This window comes from Drosophila biarmipes, chromosome 2L, assembly GCF_025231255.1.
Source record: "Drosophila biarmipes strain raj3 chromosome 2L, RU_DBia_V1.1, whole genome shotgun sequence".
NCBI lineage: Eukaryota > Metazoa > Arthropoda > Insecta > Diptera > Drosophilidae > Drosophila > Drosophila biarmipes.
Genome location: NC_066612.1, coordinates 17,050,161 through 17,071,389, shown reverse-complemented (window position 1 = coordinate 17,071,389; position 21,229 = coordinate 17,050,161). Strand labels below are relative to the sequence as shown.

At 42.3% G+C, this 21,229-nt stretch overlaps 2 protein-coding genes across 2 annotated transcripts; one reads left to right on the top strand and one right to left on the bottom strand.

Annotated features, from left to right (window-relative positions):
• The first annotated feature begins 393 nt into the window (after nt 1-393).
• On the top strand, nt 394-18,157 carry LOC108034208 (histone-lysine N-methyltransferase MECOM). The gene is made up of 2 exons (XM_017109040.3): nt 394-2,067; nt 15,977-18,157. Exon 2 carries the CDS (start codon nt 16,158-16,160, stop codon nt 17,778-17,780), a length of 1,623 nt encoding a protein of 540 aa, XP_016964529.1. The 5' UTR covers nt 394-2,067; nt 15,977-16,157; the 3' UTR covers nt 17,781-18,157.
• Nucleotides 18,158-18,414: 257 nt separating this feature from the next.
• LOC108033270 (odorant receptor 67a-like) lies at nt 18,415-19,492 on the bottom strand. Its single transcript, XM_017107535.3, has 4 exons — nt 19,086-19,492; nt 18,821-19,022; nt 18,610-18,765; nt 18,415-18,549 (listed from the first exon to the last, which is right to left on the bottom strand). Exons 1-4 carry the CDS (start codon nt 19,451-19,453, stop codon nt 18,496-18,498), a joined length of 780 nt encoding a protein of 259 aa, XP_016963024.2. The 5' UTR covers nt 19,454-19,492; the 3' UTR covers nt 18,415-18,495.
• Between the last annotated feature and the right edge of the window lie 1,737 nt (nt 19,493-21,229).

The following is a 21,229-nucleotide window of genomic DNA, read 5'->3' as shown; positions in this document are numbered from 1 at the left end:
CCGGTGTATCTGTGTGAGCACGTTCGCTGGATCGCTCTACATTAAGAAAGAAGTGTATTAGCTTCGATTTATTGCATCGTTGCCTTGCCTCGGCCTCTGCCGGCGTCGCTGCCTGCGCCGGCGGCGCTGCCGACGTCGCTGCCGACCGTGTGGATTGTGAGTCTCGTGTGGAATCATCACTGGGGGATCGGGATCGGTTTTATATCGTTGTATATTCATTCAGAGCACCCATACACTCGCCGAAGACGTCGTCTATTTTGCGTTTTTTTCCTTCTGTTATGTTTCTGAGCTGTGCTGCTGCTCTTTTTTTTAGCTTTTCGTTATTAGGAAATCGAAAACTGAAGCTGCGGCCGCTGCGACTGGGTCTATCATCAGTCCGTGAGACGGTCTCAAAGCTATTGGTCGTGTTGTCGCTTTTGTCGGAAAAACAGCAGCACGTAGCGCTGAGCAGAGGAGATCCACTACGTAAAGCGGTCGAGACGTAACGCCATGCGATCGGTGATAACGGTAAAACACTCAAAACGAAGCGTTACCGCTTATAGTGCAGTGCAGAGAGGATCCACCAAGGATACATCCCGATTGTAAAAAATATACGATGTGTAGATTAAAGTATAAAAATCCAATTCCTAACTGTGTGAACTCCTCACTTCCATCCTAGACAGAAAAAAAGGAATCAGAAACTATCCCCAAAACTTCAACCTTCCTATAGACAATAAATCCATCCAACTTTGCTGTAAATCTCCAGTAAAATATAATCCATTTGCTTACACAAATCAAATCACAAATTGCCAAGGAATGTAATGGACTACGCCCCATAGATGTTGCTATATTAAAAACACTCACACACCCAGGTGCAGCAAGAGAGATGCATATCTATGGCCTATATATACCAGAGATCGGTGCTAAATCAATGATAACTACCCGCTTAGATCCAATTAATGCAAATTGTGACAGCGCGTAAGTGCAAAGTGAGCCGAGCTGCACGGAAATCAACAACAAACGCCACTGAGACGTGTGTACAGGCTGATGATTATGGGCAGACATTAAACAGACAATCCATAATGAAATTATAAAATTGACAAGATTATAGCCCGGCCCGAGCGATCGTCGAGAGGAAACTGCAACGACTGGGAAGTGCCGAGAGATTGGACCGAAGCGGCTTGGCCGGGGATCGATGTCAACTCTGGGGAGAACTGCTCGCCAATTAAACCTAATTAAATGGAGAAATATAATAAAAAAGTAATTCTACACAAATTGTATCATAAATCAGACCAGGCTGGCCAGCGCGAGTGATTGTAAAAAGTGTAAAAATATCAGTAAAACATACCTATATCTCAAAGTGGCAACTTCCCTCGTATATACGTACAACTAAAGCTCCTAATACCATAAATCTAAAAGTGTTACATAAAATAAATTATTAAATATACTTAATCAAAATCTTTCATCTTCGATTACTAGTTAACTACGAAGAAAATATTGCCAGCTAGACAATATTTGTAAGCAATTGTAAAAAGCCTAATTCCTGAAAACAAAATAAACATAAGAAACAATCTTAAGTTATAAAATAAAATCCCAACCATCCTTTAACATTTTAAACAAATAAAAACGCCCGTAAATTCTCCTAAGACTTTCCTTGAAATACAACCGCAACTTCAATTCCCACGCGCCGTCGGCTACCCTAACTGGATATATGCAGTGTATCTTATAGCTTCGCCCGATCACAGGATGCCTTACGCGCCACGGCAGCAGCAACAAGAGTCAGCTGAAACAACAACTGTGGCCACCAGAAGATCAAATTTGTATAGCAGCCAATGCCAGACGAGTTATCAACATCCGTGAGGCCGAGAGAGGAAAAAAATCGCTGCAATAGCCGAACGGTGCTCAAATGGTGATTTCTTCCTGCCAGCGGCCAGCGGATATCCGTGCGGATTTTATACCAACAGCAGCAAAGGCAGCGGCTGTAGCCTCAAACACAACAACGAGTTGTGCAATTAGAGCAGAGCTGCTCAATAAACTAGAAGAGGCTGGCAAATTGATGCTACCAAAGCGACCAGAAAAATCAAACATGTAAGTAGGAAGATATCATTTATGGCACAGCAAAAGAAACTAAGCCAGGGTGCACTAAGAGTTGGCCACAATAGATAGATTACTTTATACTTTTATGCCAGGAAATATACTTTATACGAAAGGAAAACAAATCTTATTTTTTTACCTAGTGCACAACTATATCCTCTTCAAGGAACTCCTCAAAGCTAAGAATCCAATTCCCTATTTTTAGCCTTCAGTTAAGAGATACATTTCGTAAAGTATTCTCCTAATTCACAAGAAAGATCCATTCAACCTGGCAACCACTGCGGCTTAATTTAATTGATTACAATAAGCACCATCACAGGATCAACAAATATTAGACTTAATGTCAACTGGGAAACACATTTACCACCAACAAAATTGATAGATGAATTTTGGTTTTCGTATTTTTCTGCGCCGGCCCGCAGAGCCACAGCGACACGTATCCGAAAGATTCAAGGCTTCCACCGCTCGAAACTGTATTTTTCTTGTATTGTAATTGATGAATGAATGAAATTGAAGTTCGAGTAATGACGCAGCGATTTCGTTCGGCGGCATTAGATTTAGCCAGGCCAAGAGACGAGGCGAGCGAAATAGAGTTGTCCGCGCACACACAGACACACTTTTTAATTTGGCAATCAAGAGAAAAAATAAATTATATAATTTTTCCCTTTTGGCTACGCCTAAATTCACGCACTATTGGCCCACCAAAAGAGTGCGGAATGTATTTTCTATAAATTCGATTGTTTTCTTGGCCAAAAGAAGAGTGTTTTTTTTTCGAAAGTGATTAATAGGTTTGACATGTTACTTTTACGCTAATTGAGCGATCAAAATCGAGTCGAAATGGTGAAGGGCGAAAGGGTAGCAGCGGCGATAATGATAATCCCCGCCCGGAATAAAACTGTCCAAAAGCGTTTATGCGTTAAATGCACGGAAATCGGCCGCATGTATCCGCCAGATGCAGGTACATTGAATCCATAGGCATTGAGGCGATTAGTAGCGCCTTTCGATTTTTTCCCCCCGTTTTGGAGTGAATGTTTTGGGCGCGTCTCGTGCAGAGGAGGAGTTGCCAGGGGTGGGGGCAAATTAAGCAGGTTAATTTAATTTTAAATAGAAGTCGATGGTCGTTCGGTTGGATTTTGGACTTTTTTTTTCTTGTATTTTGGGAGTGCGGTGGAAGATGGGCGTAAAAGAAGCGCCCGAAACAGAAAAAAACAGATCATTAATTAAACGTTTGGAGGTTAGTGAGTGGCCAAAAAGCCAGACAGGTTGATAGAGCCAGTCCCTGTTCCAGAGCCCCAGTAATGAAGTCGCGGCAGCAAAGAGATCATTAGGCGGAGAACACGAAATAAAGCGAAGAAGTGACGAATCGAACGGACTGCGGACAGTTCAATGAAGTTCTCAAAAGGCGAGGTCCAATTTAGATTGTGTGAGGAGACCCATTCATCTATTTCTTATTGCTAATATTGCTGAAGCCTTTTCAATCAGCCGTTTAGTTGAGGGGCTCTAACACAAGGTAATTAATTCTCAAATAATTATAAGAAGTACGTAGGTTTTTTTTAATTTTATTAGCGAGTTGAATTCCTGCCTTACCTGTTTGTTAATTTTTAAATACCACTTTAAGACCATCTTATCTAAAATTTGAATTATTCAACCCGAATTAACATTCCAAAATCATCCTCAATCGGATGTGCAAAACGATTATGACCGGGAAAATGGCCAGAAAATTACCATCAACCCGAGCATTGTTAAAGACACTGAAAAACTTTCAAGCAAATTCACACACAGCCCAATTTAAGAGGTGGCGAGAAGAAATTATGACATTTGATCGTTCGGAGGCAGTGAGAAATTTGTTTACGCCATTAAAATGCCAATTAAAGAGTGCGCATGCTGCTGGCCCGAAAGGAAGTAAATCGAGTGAAATGAAATGTTTCAGAGATAATCTGCGAAATGATGACCGTGACGCTATATATAGAGAAGTCGGGTCTGGGACGGGTCCCCGAACGGGCACTACAAAGCCCCAACCGCCGATTGCAGTGGGAATCGCGGGGGGCTGGATTGGGTTGCCCACTGGCAAGAGCGTAATCCAAGGCAGTTAATTGCGCCTTAAACCGGAAGCGATGGCTTTGATTGCGTTACACATTTTGCTGCGGCGGCCGGAATGTGCGCTGATTTTAGCGGCCCTCTCTTTCTGGCCGCCTCAGGCCCTCTCTCTCTGTACTACGGGTATTTTCAATTTAAACTCTATTTTCGTTGCCTTTCGATGACGACGATGACGGTGACTTCGATAACCGCAGCGCGGTGCAATCTGAAAAACAAATCGCTTTGGGCTATACAAAGTCTTGCCTCGGAATACACTTAATCCACATTCAAATCGGTGGGGGGAGGGGGCAAAGTGGCAGGGACAATGAAAGTTGGTCGAGCCATTACCGCTGCCCGAAATACGCAAATCGATTAGGAAAATCGGGGAAAAACTGATCAAACGCAGAGTTTACACAGAAAAATGATGTAATTTATAAACTATTTTTTTCCAGCCAATCACTACCTAACAAATAGTATTTAATAAAGAAATAATATTGGGAAATTGCACATTTAAATTTTTACAACTCCCTATTAAGAGCTCAAGACTGTCCAAACTTTTCCCGTGCTGTGAAAGACTGGCGACCAAATCCAAGACCGTAGACAACTCAATAGCAGAGTTTTATATAGACGCCTCGCCCTGACTTATGTAAGGCGCAATTTGCAATGCAACAATTTGCAAATGCGGCCCAGGAGATGAGTTGTATTTTAATTGGAGCGACAGTCGGCCAAAGCTTAAATGGATCGCCTCGGCAAAAATAAAGTAAAAACAAATACAAACGCCGTATGCTAAACAGCTCCAGATATACTATTAGTACTTATACTGTATGCACAGGGGGGAGATAGTGAACTATCGAGTTTGCTCTGGTCCAAAAGCTGTTGCTGGGAGCAGAGAAAGGTCGAGAAAATGATCACCTCGAGCAAAGTTGAGCAAATGAGCTAATAAACGGGGATAGGGGCGGGGTATAAGGAGGAACAGCATCTGTTTTTAATACATTAAGATCTTGGACCAAATAAATGCAGGTATGAGCCAACAAAATCTGGTCAAAAATGTTTATCTTCTTTGGAAAAAGAATGTCCCCGGAATCATTATTTCTTTATAAAACGCTCTTAAATGGGGCTCAACATCAAATAGCTAATTTCTCGATCACTTAATCACATCCATTCTCTACCCGACTCCTATTATTACGCATACCCCTTCCCCAAGAGCCTCCGATGAGATCAGATCATCAATTTAAAGCACATTCTAAAAGTGTTCGAGATCGATCACAGTGCCCTGACCACACCTTTCGATGGAGCCAAGCTGCCAATCATCGATCCCATCTGGCTGCCATCTCACCGGGCTTCTGCAACTCGGCGGTGCTAATTCTCTTTCCCTAGACACCATTTATGGGTGTATATACACGAGCATGTACCGAGCATTTTGTCGAGATCAAAACCTTAACGGCGCAGAAAATCTACTTAAACAACTTAATGATTACCCCACCCATTTGCAACAACAGCAACGCATATTTTGAAAGCAAAAGTAAAGTGTTTTGAAAGTAAACTACACTAATTTAAAGCTGTAAATTAACCAACTGAACAACTGAGCAACATAGCGCTTCCAAAGATAACCTTGAATGCAATGAGAGCTTTAATTAATTGTGCCCGAGTGAGTGTTGGTAATAAAAAAGGTGTAAAGTAAAAGAAGTGGGGCCAAGGGGCTGGGCATTCTGGGCCCAGAGAATACCTAAGGAATTGAATTTCTATCGTCGGAATAACCCATCCAAATTGGGGCAATTTTCATGCCTTTCAGATTGGTGACAACAAATTCCAGCCTAAGGGCAAAGTGCATTATTTTCGGAGGGGCGTAACTTGTACTTGAAAATGAATTGACCAAATAAAAAAGCATGTGCTTCAGACAGAAATAATAACAATTTTGGAGACGTTGTCTCGCTGATGATGAGTAAACACAACCGGAGCGACGCGTTGATTACAATAGGAAATAATCCCACAAATTGCTTTAATATTCACTGCAAATCAAATGAAACACCGAGCCGCCACCTCCGAAAGAAATAGGAAAAAAATCTCCAAAATCCCAGACAAAAGTCACCAAGTTTTGTGTCTTTCTGCCTTCCTCTCGGCTCTTTTCTTGCTTTTCAGCTTCATTTTCAAAGCATTTAACCTTGGACCATAAAACTCGGCAGACAAAGGCAGCAGCAGCAAGAAAAACAACAACTGCACATAATATGTAATCACATCGCATTGAATCTTAAACTCCCTCCCCCCGCCCATCGCATGTGTGTGAAAATTCGCATTTTTCGAGACGACAAAAAGAGCAGAGCGCAAAAAATTAAAGAAAAAAATCAGCCGTATATCTCGGCCTCTGATAATTGTATCGCATTTAGCTTTTGGCATATTGTTTAGCAGACGATGATATATGGGAACCCATTCCGCACAGACAGCAGGTGTACTATATGGACGTGGCCAGCTCCTAACTTCTCAACTTTGTGAATTTTACCTTTGATGACGGCGACCTGCGCTCTAGATATCGGCATAGGAGTCGCAGAAGATGTGGTTCCATTGTCGGGACCTAAGTGGGCTAGTTTGTGGGCAATTTTGGAAGAATTCGCGTGGCTTGCTTTTTGCTTTTTTGGGTTGTGGCACGGTCCCAATGGTGGGTTGACATGAAAGTGCCTCGTTTGCGGTTGCGAGATGGGGAGTTTTTGGCAGATGGTGAGTTGGTGGATAATTAGGGCCTGGTTTGCTATCTCGCCCTTGACTACAGTATAACTTCAGCAAATTTTAAACGAGTTGCTGGTGGTTTGGGGAAGACATGTGGTTCTTGGGCTTTGGCCAACCAAAATGATTAGATATATTATTTTTCAAAGGTCATAAATAGTTATTATTGGAAAAACTTATTGACTTATAGCTCGAATGATAAAAAACCCTCTGTTTTTTAAATACAATTTTTCTAAAATCTTGGTTTTCCGTATAACAACTCTCTTCCTTCTTATAACTCGTTAGCTTCTGAGTAAACAGCCTAGTTCCCACCGGATATTTTAACAAATCCCCTATTGAATAAATTAATATGCAAATGGAAATGTTCTGCATTAGGCGAACAAAATCACTTACCATCCAATCAGGGACCTCTTCAGCCATTACAACTAAATGCGCCCTAATGTATGCAATTTTCCATGATAACCAGCTTCTTTGCATCTTGCACTGCCACTCGACGCTTACCAATTAAACAAACGCCGTTCGCTTTTTATTTTTCTTCGACCGGAAGGAAATACCATATTGCTCACGAGTGGAAATCTCGAGGCACAGCTCTTCGGGCGATTGACCAACACTGGAGCCGTCAATTGTGATTGCCAGCGAGCTAATAGCGGCGCACTTGAAGCTTCCAGTCATGGCAATTATTCCGCAATGTGCGATGCACTCAGAAAAAATAAGCAACTACTGGTGCTGCCACCAGTTGATCAAGAAAAATAAGACTTAGGAATTTGAAAATATCTGAATCATATTGAGAGCTGGGCACATCAAAAATTTAGTGTGACCCTAGCTTATGTTATTTTTCTCATATTAGCACGATCCAGTGGAATGCTTTTAAGTTAGGTGTGTTATTTTTCATGTGCATAAACAGAGTGGGGTTGGGTGATGAGTTGGATGGATGGATGATGGGTGGTTAATCGGCTGGGTGGCGTGGCTTGGAGGAGGGTGCAGCGTGGACACAAGCAACTTGTCAGCAAGTCTGCAGCGAGTGCAAGCCGAGGAGGAGTCAAGGCACTTGGCCGCATCCGCAGATGAAGCCAGGGTCCAGTCTCGCCTCGGTCCCAGCTTCAGCATCGTCGGCTGCATCGGCAATTGGAGCACTTTCACTTTGGGCCGGCGAAGCCAAGCCAGATCGGTATTTGCTCTTTGATTGGTACTGTTGTTAGAGGGGCTACTTGCCGTGGCTACTGATGATACACTTCCTTGGAGAGAGTGAATGGATGCCCGTATGCATATTAAGATGCTTTGATAATGATTACGCTTGCTGCTGAAGATTGTCTTTTAAGTTGTTGAAACTTTAGCGTGGAAGTCGCAGCAACAAAAGCACTTGAATAGTTGTCAAGTTAGAGCACCTCGTTTGTGGTTGTTAGAAAAAATAAACTCGATTAATTTGAAAATAAGAGGTTTTAGCTCTTAAGCTAAAGGCTAGTTTAGTTCTGAGATAGTTCTGATTTTTAGTGTGCTCAGAGATTGTTCTGAATAACTAAATAAAACTATATTATATATCTTATAGTATAAATAATAAATAACTTAGTAGTAATTGCTATCGTTTATCCTTTCCATATAGTTAGAATATGGCAAGTTGGTAGTTCTCATATCAATATTTTGATCCAACTCTTATTCCTATTCCCTATATGTCAATTTGTACCTAGTGTATTCCGTCTTCGTCCATCCCATGCGAATCCCACCTTCATTCTCTTGGCCTGGCTACTGTTTTATTGTTGCTGCGCCTGCCACTGGTTGTCGTTGTTGTTGACTGTTGCCAGTTGTTGTTGCTGCTGCTGGTTGTTTGGTGTTTGGTGTTTGCTGCTCGGTGTTTTTGTGTTTGTTGTTGTGTCGGGGCGCACGTGTTTGAACGGTAGCATGTGTCAGGCAATGATAGGTTGGAGCTCAGCCTCCGCTCGGATCGCCTTGGATCGGATCGGGATCGGGTCGGATCGGCGGCAATATAATTAGGCCTGCAGCGGATCGCTCCGACATGTGGACACTTTGGATGTGCGCAATATTTCATGCTTATGACCAAAAAAAAGGCGCTCGTTGCCTGCCATGTTACAGTTAGGTTTCCTTTTTTTGGGTCTTAGCTCCATTGTTCCAACGCCCGCTAGATCGGAGGCTCCTCGGAGTCCGGCAGGCAGACATACATATAGGTATAAATTGCAATATATATATAGAGCTATAAAGAAAAACAGAGTCTTGGGGCAGCGCAGTGCAAACACACAAAAATGGCCAAGACAACTTTCTTCTTCCTCTCTCAGGTGCAAACTGGTTTACTTATGATGTGAATGTTGATATGGTTTCTTTTCAATTTTTTTTTTTTTTGCTTCTTTCTTCGGCCCCTGGGCTGCTGCTTCTATTTCGATGGTTTTAATAGAGCTTATATGACAAACGAAAAGAGAAGAAAAAGTCTGCACAAACTGGCCGAGGAGGAGCTGCAGTTCGGCTATCGCTTTCAACTAGAACAAGCTTGACTGGCTTGGATGTGTCTGCAAGTGCTGGCTTATAAATAATTGTATCATTTGCCCGGCCCGAGTGTGTGGTAATAAATCGAAATCGAACTGCTCACATGGATACACGTACTGTGTGTATACCCACACGGTCGCCTTGCCAGCTGGCTGGATGAAGAAATAAAAATCTAATTAATTGCATCAAAAATGCTGAGCTGTTGAAAACGTTTAGGCAATCAAATAGAGCAGTTTATTTCCCCCCTCTCCTTTTTTTAATTTTATTTAGCCTGATTTGTGAACTGCTCCAATCCACTTCGCTGCGATCGATGAAGTCGTGAAATGTGGCATTATTTCGTGGCTGCTTTTTCAATTAAATATTTGAATACCTTGCCCGGATGAGTGTTTGTACTGTGTTTTAATTTCAGTTTTTTTGGGTCCGTTGTCCGTTAGCCTGGTCATATGGGCACTTTCAAAAATTTCGCCATTCACTCTTTTGGCTCTGCCTGTGGTTCGGTGGTGGGACGTTTGGGTGGGTGGATGTCGCGGTGGTTGCTTGATACACGGATGCACATCTGGCCAAAAGGAGGTTTGCCTCCATTTACTCTTGTTGTCGACTTTCAATTAGTTGAGGAGGCTTCATTGGGAGTAAGGGGTTGGAGATAATTATCAGGCGTATAGGTACCCTAAAAAAGAATGGTTAGGCCTGACTTGTACCATTTTGTTTTTTAAAAGGCTTATTTCCACTATGATATATTTTGTAGAATAAATGTTTTTTGTACTATGAAGAAAACTAAGTAATCCTTACATCCCGGAAGACGTATTTCCTCCCACAGTAGCTATAATACCAATACAATATTTTGTATTATTTTTATTTTTTAAAAAATATTTTCAATTACCTTCCTCTTGAGTTCTATGACATAACACATGTCTTATATTTTTCGCAAACAAATACGCTTTAGTTTTGCAAAGAAAAGTCTAATCTTAAAAATAGACTTTATCTTTTCTAAGAGCCATAAACAAATACAGGTGATTCCGTTCAAAGGAGATCCGAAAGACAATCGTTCCTCATTCGAAAGTCTTCACTTTAATCACCTCACACAAGATGGACCATTGAAAATAAACTTTATCGCAGCCGAATCGCTGGAAAAGCTAAGCCCCGAGCTCTGGCAAATATTTAACCCAGCCAAATCGTTATAAATCAATCCCGGCATCCGATAATTACCGAGTGTGGCCATTGATTATCTCTGGGCTCTTAACTGGCACCTCCGAAATTCAATTGAGCTGTATTTCATGCATTCCAAACATTTGCCCAGCTCACTGGCAATAAAACTAAAATCCAAAGACCCGCAAAACACGAATTTATGGGCCCACTGTCCGTTTGGCCGTCATTTACAAATGATCCGGTGCGAAACAGAGACCCCGAGCTCACAGGGACATAAAATTACCCAAGACTGGCTGAACTAAACTGATTTTTGCACCTCCAAGAAACAGCAAGAAAATGCCAAAAAATAAAAAACAAAAAGGGGGAGAAGAAAATCTCAATTATTTAGGCTGAGCATTTGGCCGGAGTGGAGTTAACTGGTCGGTCGTCTGCATGTGTGCTAGTTATATAAAGATAAAGTAAGAAATAAAACATCGCAAACTATAACAAACAACAGGATGCAGTCAGCCAGCGGCGAGGCAGCCAACTGGTCTATGTTTTAATTTTTGCCTTTTTTCTCTGCATTTTCCCCTCGATTTTTTGGAGCATTGGGAAAGCACTTGCTTGGCATACGTAGAAAAATTGTTTTCGATACACTTTTCGACATTCATTCATTCGGCGGACCAACGACCGACCGGCTGGCTCCTCAAGTTGCCGCCGCCGATGACGATGGCAATTGCAATTGCGGCAACTTTTAGCTAGCTGCTAGTTTGTTGGTTTCGTTCGGAAAATTGAAACAATTTCCGATGTCACTCTCACTTTTTATTTCACCTGACGACGAGTTGCAGCCAATCTAGACAACCAGATATGTAACGACGATGGACGACGACGACCACAAGACGAGATTTGGAGATGTGTTTGCTCTCTGTTGCAACTGTCGCTGCTGCTGCTGCTGCTGCTGCACTTGTTGTGTCCAGCGAGGAAAAAGTGGTACAGATTGCACCAAAGTCCCAGCTCCAGCTTCAGTTCCAGCCACGGCATCATCATCATTATCGCCGTCGTCATCATCCGCTGACTCCCCAAAAACGCATCCACGGCAACGACTGCAGCATCTGGAGCTGCTGTTGCATGCTGCTGCTGCAGGAGTTGCTCTCGTTGATGAGTTGCACAGTTCGCCACGGCAGCTCGGTCCTCTTAGGGGCTTCGGTGCGAGGAGCACTGTTCCTGACAAGCCATCATTTATGCCTAAGTCAGAGAGCAAATGCAGCAGGGGGCTTTGCGAGTTGCAGGTGGAAAATCTAAAATTGCAGGTAAAACTGTCTGAATCCCGCAATGTGTATTTCTTTGGGTTAAATTTCCTTACATTTCCTAAATCACTTTGAATTTAATACAATTTTTTAACATCCAATTTTATATATAATTGATAAATTTGATAAATATATTTTTTAAATATTACAATTTATAATAAATTGAAACATGATCATTTATTTAACTAGGAGAATTTCCTTAGGCAATTTTAAAAAGCTTCCTAATTAAAGAAATAATTACACAAAACTTTTAAATTAAGAAATATGTAGCAGCAGTTTATTGAAAGAGCCATAAATATTTATGTGTTGAGCTATTCCATAAAGATATTTAAGCTTATACCATCACAGGCTCATCTAAATTGTTGCTGATGCTACCGCTCGAGTAAGCAAATTTTTAGTATTCCTCGAATTTTAAGATACTCAATCAAGCAATAAATGCCAGCGCCAATCTGGTGAATGATCTTGGGCTTTAACCTCTTCTATCTGAAGCACTCGCATTGGCTTTATTGCCCGTGCGTGTCTGTCTCTTTCCTTTCTGTTTGTTTGTTTGTCGCTGGATGTTTGTTGTGACGCTTTTGGTATCAGGTTGCCATTGCCTCGTTAGAGAGTCGCTGTGAATGTGTGTGAGCCACTATCCTGCCAGCCAGTATTTGTTGTCGCCGCACCGCGAGTTGCAAGTTGCAAGTTGCTGGTGTGCAGATGTTGCTGCTTGGACTGATGTAACAAGGTTTAATTTTCCATTTCAGTGAGCGGCTCGCTTTGGAGATTTTACTCTCGTTTTTCATTGTGTGTCGCCGGCTTAGGCTTGGTTTTCCTTTTAGCCAAGTCTTAGTCTTGGCTTTGGTTGTGGTTTAGTTGCGCTTGATTATGCTTTCGGCTCTTGCTATCGCCGCTGCTGAAGCGCGACTGCATCGAATGATTGTCATGATTATAACGATAATTATGCGGCCAGCATTTAATAATCACCATGCCGCTGCTGATGACGGGGATTCGTCTGGAATTTGACAAAGCTGATTTCGGGCTACTCGTAGGACGCCTGCTCTATAACTATGCTTCAGCTACAGTGCACCACTGAGACAAATGCAGACTTTCTTATTTTGCATTATGCATTTTAAAATGTAAAATATGCTAATTTAATGTGTTTATATTAGGTCTACTTTATATATTTTTTAAGATTTCTGTGACATACATTCGTCTTTCTATTGGACTTTATTATCGCTCACATGGTAATAAGAGAGCAGTCCTCGGTAGTCTTTCTAAAAAGGAATTTCAAAAAGTAGTTACTTATTAATTATTTTTGTAATCCCAAGACTATAACAGCGAACTAAGCTTTGATATTTAAGTATTTTGAACCACAGGACTGCGAGCTTTGAGCTATTTCCTCAGTGCAGTTGCAGTTGCAATAGCGTACTAGCAACATTGTCAACGGCAGCAACATCTCCTCCGCTGGACATTTTTGCCAATCTGGAGCGCCGTTTTCCATCGTCGCCATCGTCTGTCTGCCTGACTGCGTTTTTCGCGGTTTTACAACTTTGATTTCACTTTTCTTTGCAACATGCGACGCCGCTTGCGGGATTTTATTCGTAGTTTTCGTATTCGTACTGGCATCTGCGTCTGTATCTGCGGCTTCGGCTGTGCATCTGCAGCCGTACCTGTATCTGAATCTGTATCCGTACCTTCACCGTCCGTTTCTTGAACTGTTTGCTTCATTGCTCTCGTTGTTGTCGTCCGCTGTCGCTTGCCTTAAACTTTGTTACTCTTTAATTGGTTTTTTTTTGTTTACTATTTTATTTTCTTCTTGGCTTTCGCAGGCATCCGCTTAAAGGTGATGATCGCGTCGCTGATGATGATGCAGTGTCGTCCAGCTCTAGAGTGGGCTATAATTGTCAACCGCTTCGGCACGTTTGCAACAAATTATAAAACACATCGCGGCTCTTTGGGCAGTGAAGAGCGGTCTGCGATTTTACTTTTGACAAGCAGAAATCATACGAAAGGTGTTGACGCTTCAGGTGCAGCACGAGCTAAATTGGCTCAGTCATTCGTTAACTGGGATTTCACTCGGAATTCATTGCATTAGAGGGGGGCACACTTAGGTCAATTGTACAATAGCAAATATATATTGTATTAGCTATAGGCTTCTGTTAAATTGAATATTAATATTTTCCCAGTTGCCCGCTAAGCTAATATATATATTAAAAAATTGTGTTTGAGGTATTGTTAACCTAACAACGTAATGCTTACCTTATAAGTAGATATAAAGTTTCGAAAAACATATGTAAAAACATATATAAACACAATTTTAAAATAAAACGTGATAGGTATAAAAATAACTTTGAAATATTCAAAGTTTTACAAATATTGTGCTGCTGCATTCTAATTTTATCTTCCCAAATCTCAAAGTGATTTCCCCAAAGAACCACCACTTGAATAGCCCCCGATTGTTGCGTTTATAAATGCAGCACTCTTTCCACGCATTCCCAAGCTCTAATTACAATTTTGTAACAATAATTTTCCAACTCCATAGCACCGCAGACAACAAATCAAAGGCAGTAAATGCGGCTAATTAACTTTTTGGCAACACGGCCAGCCAGCAGCAACAACAAAAGGCAAACGGCAATTTGTTGTCGCCAGACGATCGCTAAATACTGCAACAACAACGCCAAGCCAACAGATGCAACAACAACCACAGCGACGACAGCAACAACCCACGAAAATGTCTCATGAAAAATTCTGTTCTAGATAGAAGAACAGAGCTCCATAGATCAACGCGCCCACCTGAATGCAAGTTGTCTGTTAAAGTTGTTGCTGTTTCTGTTGCTGTTGCAGTTGGCAAATATGCAATTTTTGTTGCTGTTGCTTGTGAGCTCGGTTCACATGATGGGTTGAGGAGCTGGGGATCTTCTCGGGTCTTTACTTGGCGTGCCATCTGCCCAGAGTCGAGCTTAAGTTTATGCACAGCGAAAAAAGCCCTCCAAAGATATGGAAATATATCTGATATCCAATATAGATTGCTAAACTATTCAAAAAACATCCTTACAGAACAGGATTAATTTAGAGTATTATATTTAGATTGTACATATGTAGATATACATTTTTTCGGAAATTTTTTTTTTTATTTTCCGTTAATACAACAATAAAATCTTTAAAGTCTTAAAATATCCTTTTAAAAATTAAGCATATAAATATATTACTCTTTGCCTTCAGTAGTTGGTCAACATGCTTAGGTGTTAATTAATTTAAAAAGTCTTAACATTCTCTTGATTTTCGCCCAGTGTAAGCCGCCCTCCTCCTTTCTGCCCACGCATTTTCCGTCGCCTTGCACGCACCTTTAGGCGATGTCGGACGACCTCCACACGAGGTGCCACTGTACCCCACTTCCTACCTTTCGGCACCCCCACCACCGCCCCCCGAGGTGTGTGTTTAGATGTTTGTCTGCCCGTCTGTTTGTCTTACATAATCGTCACTCTAGATACCGTTAAGTTTTTTGTTAATTTTCATGACTTCTTTTTCTTGTCGGTTTTTCAAGTATTTTTCCACCCTAAAACATCAGACAATAGAACAATTGTTTAAACACTTCGGAGGCCCCCTTCTTTTTCGAGGTTTTTGGCATTGCGGCAAAAGAATCCAAAAAGGAAAAAATTAGAAGAAAATAACCAAAAACGCTCCAGAAAGATGTTCTTTGGGTTGCCAAACAGTTGGCAAAGTACTATTATTAGTTTGTCTGGTATGTGGACACGCCCACATGACGTACGTGGAATTACCGCAGACATATAGAGCATATAGACCGATCTGGCACAGCTGCGAAAAGTCGAACTCTGTGACGCACCTAGGGCACTGGGTTTATTTAGCGAAGGTCTGGATTTAGGCAAAGGCAGTTGTCAACTCTCAGGTATAAGTAAACCAAACTTTTGAACATATTTTTAGGTAAGCCAGAAACCGGTGGATATATCCGGCCAAATGTTTTTTAATCGGGATTTCCCTTTAAAATATAATTTAAAATGTTATTCAATCCTCATTTCTGCCCTTATTATTATTACTGTAATATATAATAATAGCTTAATAATAGGATTTTATTGATTTATACTTTCAACTTCAAACTTCCGGAGCTCCTTAGTTTAACGTCACTTCTAATATGATAGTCTAGAAAAATGAGTTAATATTTTTCTGTTTGCCTTTTCTTTCAGGTATATAACAACTGTAAACCGAAGGCAAACTTAAATCAGAAATATTTTGAGCAGGCAGACAAACCTAAAGCCCACAGCCACAAATTCTAGGCAATCAATCGAACGGCCAACCAATCAATCAATCAAAAGGTAAAGCGCTGGAAAACGGAGGAAAAACTCGGTTACGTCCCGTGAGCGACTTATGAGAGTTATGAGAGAGAAAGACCACTCACCAAGAAAGATGCTTCCTAGCCCGAAACAGGGCTGCGTATACCCTGCCTTAGGATTAATACCCACATCGTATATATCACACGTACCTTATGACCTGGCCTTCTCGGCGGCGGCAACCTCCTCGTCATCATCGTCCTCCTCGCCGACGACGACAACTACAACGACCAGGCTGCAACACCACCAGCAACACCATCACTCCCACCAGCAACATCAGACGTTGAATCACCATGCCAAGGGCAAGAGAAGAAGCAGTTTCGATCAGCCGTTGGACCTGCGATTGGCCCACAAGAGGAAGACGGACTTGGCGGATCAGGGACCGCTGGAGGATGAGAACAGCAACCTGATAATGTTTGCCAGCGAGCTGGCAGTGGCCCAGCAGAAGGAGAAGGAGCTGAACAACAATCATATAGCTGCCTCGCTGGCCGACCTGGGTTTCGATATGAGTCGGAAAATGCTGAGGGCCTTGAGAGAGGGTGGCGCAGCAGGAGGAGGAGGAGGGGGTGGTCCACCCACCGCGCCGCCCCTAACACCACCGCAATGTTCGATTCCCGCCGTGCATCCCACACTCCTGGAAGCCATGACCAAGAACTTGCCCCTGCAGTATCGCAATGTGTTCGCCGGGGTTCTACCCGGCAAGGTGGCCAGTCCGGCGGCCTCCAGTAGTCCCACGGGAACCGATTTCCCCTTCAGGCATCCGCTCAAGAAGTGCGAACTCACCTGGCCTCCGCCCACTGAGCAGTTGCAACTGGAGCTACCCCATCCCAATCCCAAGCTGTCGCCGGTTCTGCCGCATCCGCAACTGCAGGACTACCAGACCCGGAGGAAGAACAAGGCCAGGACAGCTGCAGCGGGGGGCAATGCCGCCGCTCCGAATCTGCCGCAACGCAACAAGGATCGCTATACCTGCAAGTTTTGCGGCAAGGTCTTCCCGAGATCGGCGAACCTGACGCGGCACTTGCGGACCCATACCGGCGAGCAGCCGTACAAGTGCAAATACTGCGAACGTTCCTTCAGCATTTCCTCGAATCTGCAGCGCCACGTGCGGAATATCCACAACAAGGAGCGGCCCTTCAAGTGTGAGATATGCGAGCGCTGTTTCGGCCAACAGACGAATCTGGACAGGCACCTCAAGAAGCACGAGTCGGATGCCGTGTCCCTGAGTGCCTTGTCCGGGGTGAGCGAACGGATGCACTGCATCCGAAGGTTCTGCGAGAATCCCACAGAGGAGTCCTACTTCGAGGAGATTCGCAGCTTCATGGGCAAGGTCACGCAGCAGCAGCAGCAGCAACAACAGCAACAGCAGTTGGAGCAGCACGATCAGCTGCAGCAGCAACAGCATCAGTCAACAGCAACATCGGCGGCCAGTTCGTGTTCATCGTCGCGGGACACGCCCACATCCTCGCAGGAGGAGGCGGACAACGCGGCGGCCACTTCGACGGCTGAGACGGCAGCGACCTCGTCCAGCAGAGACCAGGAGGAGGAGGACTCGCAGCCCATTCTGGAGCTGAAGAAGACCCTGACCTCCAAGCTCTTTCCCACAGCAGCAGCGGCGATCACGCCACCAGCAACATCCATCAAGGAAGAGGTACCCTAACTACAGCACAGCAATTTCTACAAACAATTTTCCTATATCCAGAGCAGCCAGCAGGAGATCCCTAAACTACGTCTAACATCTAGCTGAGGAGCAGATCCCTAAAACTACGTCTAATGTCTAGCTGTAAATAAGTATACCTAAAACCCCTTAATGTTCTACAAACTGTGTATATCGAATTGTACAAATCGAGAATTGGCAGATCAGTAACTTTACGTATAAATACGAGCGAATGCATGTGCATAACTATTATTAGATTCGTCTTAAGCATTGGTATTCTTTTGTACATATACACGCGTGGCTCGATGAAAAATGTATGAAAAATAATGACAAACAAAACACGCGCCCACTGTTTAAATAAAAAAAGTTACAAGTTTTTGAAATTAAAAAATGACGAATTTTTTTCTGGGTCGGATATGGAAAGGTTTTAGTTGGAAATCGTAACAAATCGACACATTCGAAGTTTCCGTCGCAACAGAATGCAATTGATGCCTGAACCGGAAATGGGTCCGGAAAGCCCCGAGACTGCAGAAAGCTTTAGCACGGAGCACAACCATGGTGGTTCGCGCCCCTGCTCAGATATAAAACTGTTATATGTGGATTATTTATCTTTTAATTAATAAAAAAAACCTTTTTGAACATGACTCTTTTACATGTCTAGATAATTTATTTTTTATTTAAAAAAAAAAACCCTATTGAACCAGAATATTAGAAGCATTTACTTATACATCATTCGAACAGCGCAGAAGAACTTATACGACACGCGCAGGAACTAGAAAGTGGGTTAGAAAATTTAATAAATTGCGTTTCACTGACCACGTTGGTTACCTACAATGCTCATAGTTTCAATTGACACGTTTAGGATCACTGTGCCATTCAGACATATGGGCTTTTGAGCCCCCACAGACAGGAGGATCAGCATTTTTCGGAGCCGTGGGCCGAACTCCGTCCAGTTCATTTCGTAAACTGCGAGTCTTACGTTTTCACTCTGAAAAACTCTACATTAATGTGGAAAAAGCTGGGCAAGAATATTTCCAACAGACCGCGTTGATCAGCATTTGACTGAAGGAGCAAAGAAGATATATCTCGACAAGTGCGGAAACTAGGAGCAACACCTGCTTGCAGAAATGCTCGGGGCTGAATGCCAGGGTCAGCTGAAATCCCAAAAGGCAAACTAGCCACGAGGAGGCCAGAAAGTTGAGCAGCAAAGGAACACCAAAGACCGCATTCATGAGATCGGGAAGTCTGCAAGATAGACGAATATTGATTTTAGAGCTGAAACTGAGAAACCACAGGACTGCTACCAACCCGAGTATTTTAATGTGATAGGCAACCAGGGATCGCAGCTCTTCCGTGTCCTTGCTCGCTCCATGAAGCTCGCTGTGTCCCCGGATCCTGAACTCCCTGAGCGCCCTGGAGAGCCTATCGAAGAACATGGTGACCTGAAAGACCATGCCAAAGATCATGAGGTCGCAAGACATGTTTCCGCAGGTGGCGGTGTAGCCGGATGCCGACTGCGAAAGGTAGGTGATGTAGAATATCCACGATCCTCGCCACTCCCAAAGAGCGTAGTTGAAGAAGGGCAATGACTGCTTTGCGTCCAGCGACTGGAGCCACAATCTTTGAAAGGCGTATGTGACAATGGCCGACAGGCTGTGTGTAAATAGCATAGCCATCAGGAGAATCGCAAAGCCTTTCGTAAAGAGGTGACAACGCTTCAGGTAAGACTTTACAAAACACTGCTCCTGTTCCACTTGGGTAAATGGTGCGGAGCATGCCTCTAGCCGCCGTACGAGAGCGGTCATTTTCTTTTTCTGCATCACCACAGCGATTATTTTCAGCACGCCTGTGACCGTAAATGTGATATATCCGCACAAGATACAGCCCTCAAGAACGTCGTTATTTTTACGAAAGGAAATCATCGTAAATAGAACTGACGTTGTCCCTGTTATGGCACAATTGGTCATTAGTAACACGAAGTACAAATGAAACCACAAGCCGGGCCTCTGAGCAGTTTCGTAGGGAACGATACCCAAACTGCTGTAAAACATCACGGGTAATCTCAAAAATGCTCGGACGTCGAACACCTCCTTGTTTGACTTTTTGGCGTAATTAGCCAGTACTCCGAAAAACTTCTTTAGAAAGCCAACAACCATATTGGATAGGATTTGACTTCACAATGAAGAAATCACAGCCTGCTTTGAGCCTTTTCATGCTTGAAAAGCGGGGAAACCACAAGCTCGTATTTTTCCTTCAATTAAGTACACTGAAAGAAAATCCTGGTTTCAATTATTTTCATAAAAAACTTTCTATAAAAAAATTTAAACACGTTTAATTGTACAACATTTTTAACTAATATGAAATATTAAAAAGAAACAACACATTTTTTGGTTTTATATTCAAAAGACAACCTATGTTATAGGAGGTTAGTATTCCTTTGAAAGCTTTGGTGGTAGGGAGATGCGGTTTATAGGCGAAACCGTTCATTATGAAGTAATAATTGAAAAACAAGACAGAATGACAAATTAAGAGCCTCGACTTACAGATACCCTCATCTGGCAAAAGGAAGTGCAAGAAAGATGTCCACCACTTTTGAACAATAGTCCGATTTGTATACTTTTATTGGATTGTAGATGGGCATTTATATTGATAATGAGTGCATCAAACATATCCTTAAAAGATATGCCTAATTTAACATTTTTTTTCAAATCCAACAAACCTAGAGAACATATTACATTGAGTTGACATTTCAACAAGGTACAGGCCTATCTGCATAGTTAGTGTTTGATCATAGAAGAGCTATATTTTTTTAAAATTCTACTGACTGTCTTTAAAACTTACGATGCTTAGGGTCCCAATGGAGACTTTTAAAATAACGCTTGCCTTTATATGGATAACAGGATGCGGCTTAAAACGTAACCTTAAGGTAGGCTTCCACAGCAAAATTCTGGTGTTTCAATTTCAAGGTGAAATCTCAGAAAGTCTCCGACGACAAAAAAAAACCTCTGTCCCCATTTTTCGGTAACTCAGCTTGCTGTTGCATTAGAAACTTACAATTATTTAAATTTGAATTTGAATACACTCTGAAGCATTTACAAAAATGTGTTGCGCCTTTATAGACTTGAGCCACAAGTCCCAAAGAAACCCCAATTTATTATGTTTTTAATCAAAAGAAAACCTTTATTGTTTTCCCTGTAGGATACTTTTGAAAACTTTTGTGGTTAGTCATATGAGATTTATTGGCAAAACAATCCATTATTAAATATTAACTAAAAGCAACTTACATAAAAGTTTTTTTTCTTAAATGCTAAACCATATACCTATCTATCAAGCCAAACACCACTTATGAAATTTACCTATACTAAAATTAGCTATCTCTTGAGGTTTCAAAACTAAAAATAGAATAAAAAAAAAGCTAATCATTCGAATACTTAATATCTTGTAGCTGAGCT

Coding starts and splice junctions, on each gene's coding strand:
- LOC108034208 (XM_017109040.3), top strand. CDS start 16,158: ATGAGAGTTATGAGAGAGAAAGACCACTCACCAAGAAAGATGCTTCCT.
- LOC108033270 (XM_017107535.3), bottom strand. CDS start 19,453: ATGGCTATGCTATTTACACACAGCCTGTCGGCCATTGTCACATACGCC. Junction 18,766..18,820: donor GTCAAATGCTGATCAACGCG/GTCTGTTGGAAA, acceptor AGAGTTTTTCAG/AGTGAAAACGTAAGACTCGC. Junction 18,550..18,609: donor CAATTGAAACTATGAGCATT/GTAGGTAACCAA, acceptor CCCACTTTCTAG/TTCCTGCGCGTGTCGTATAA.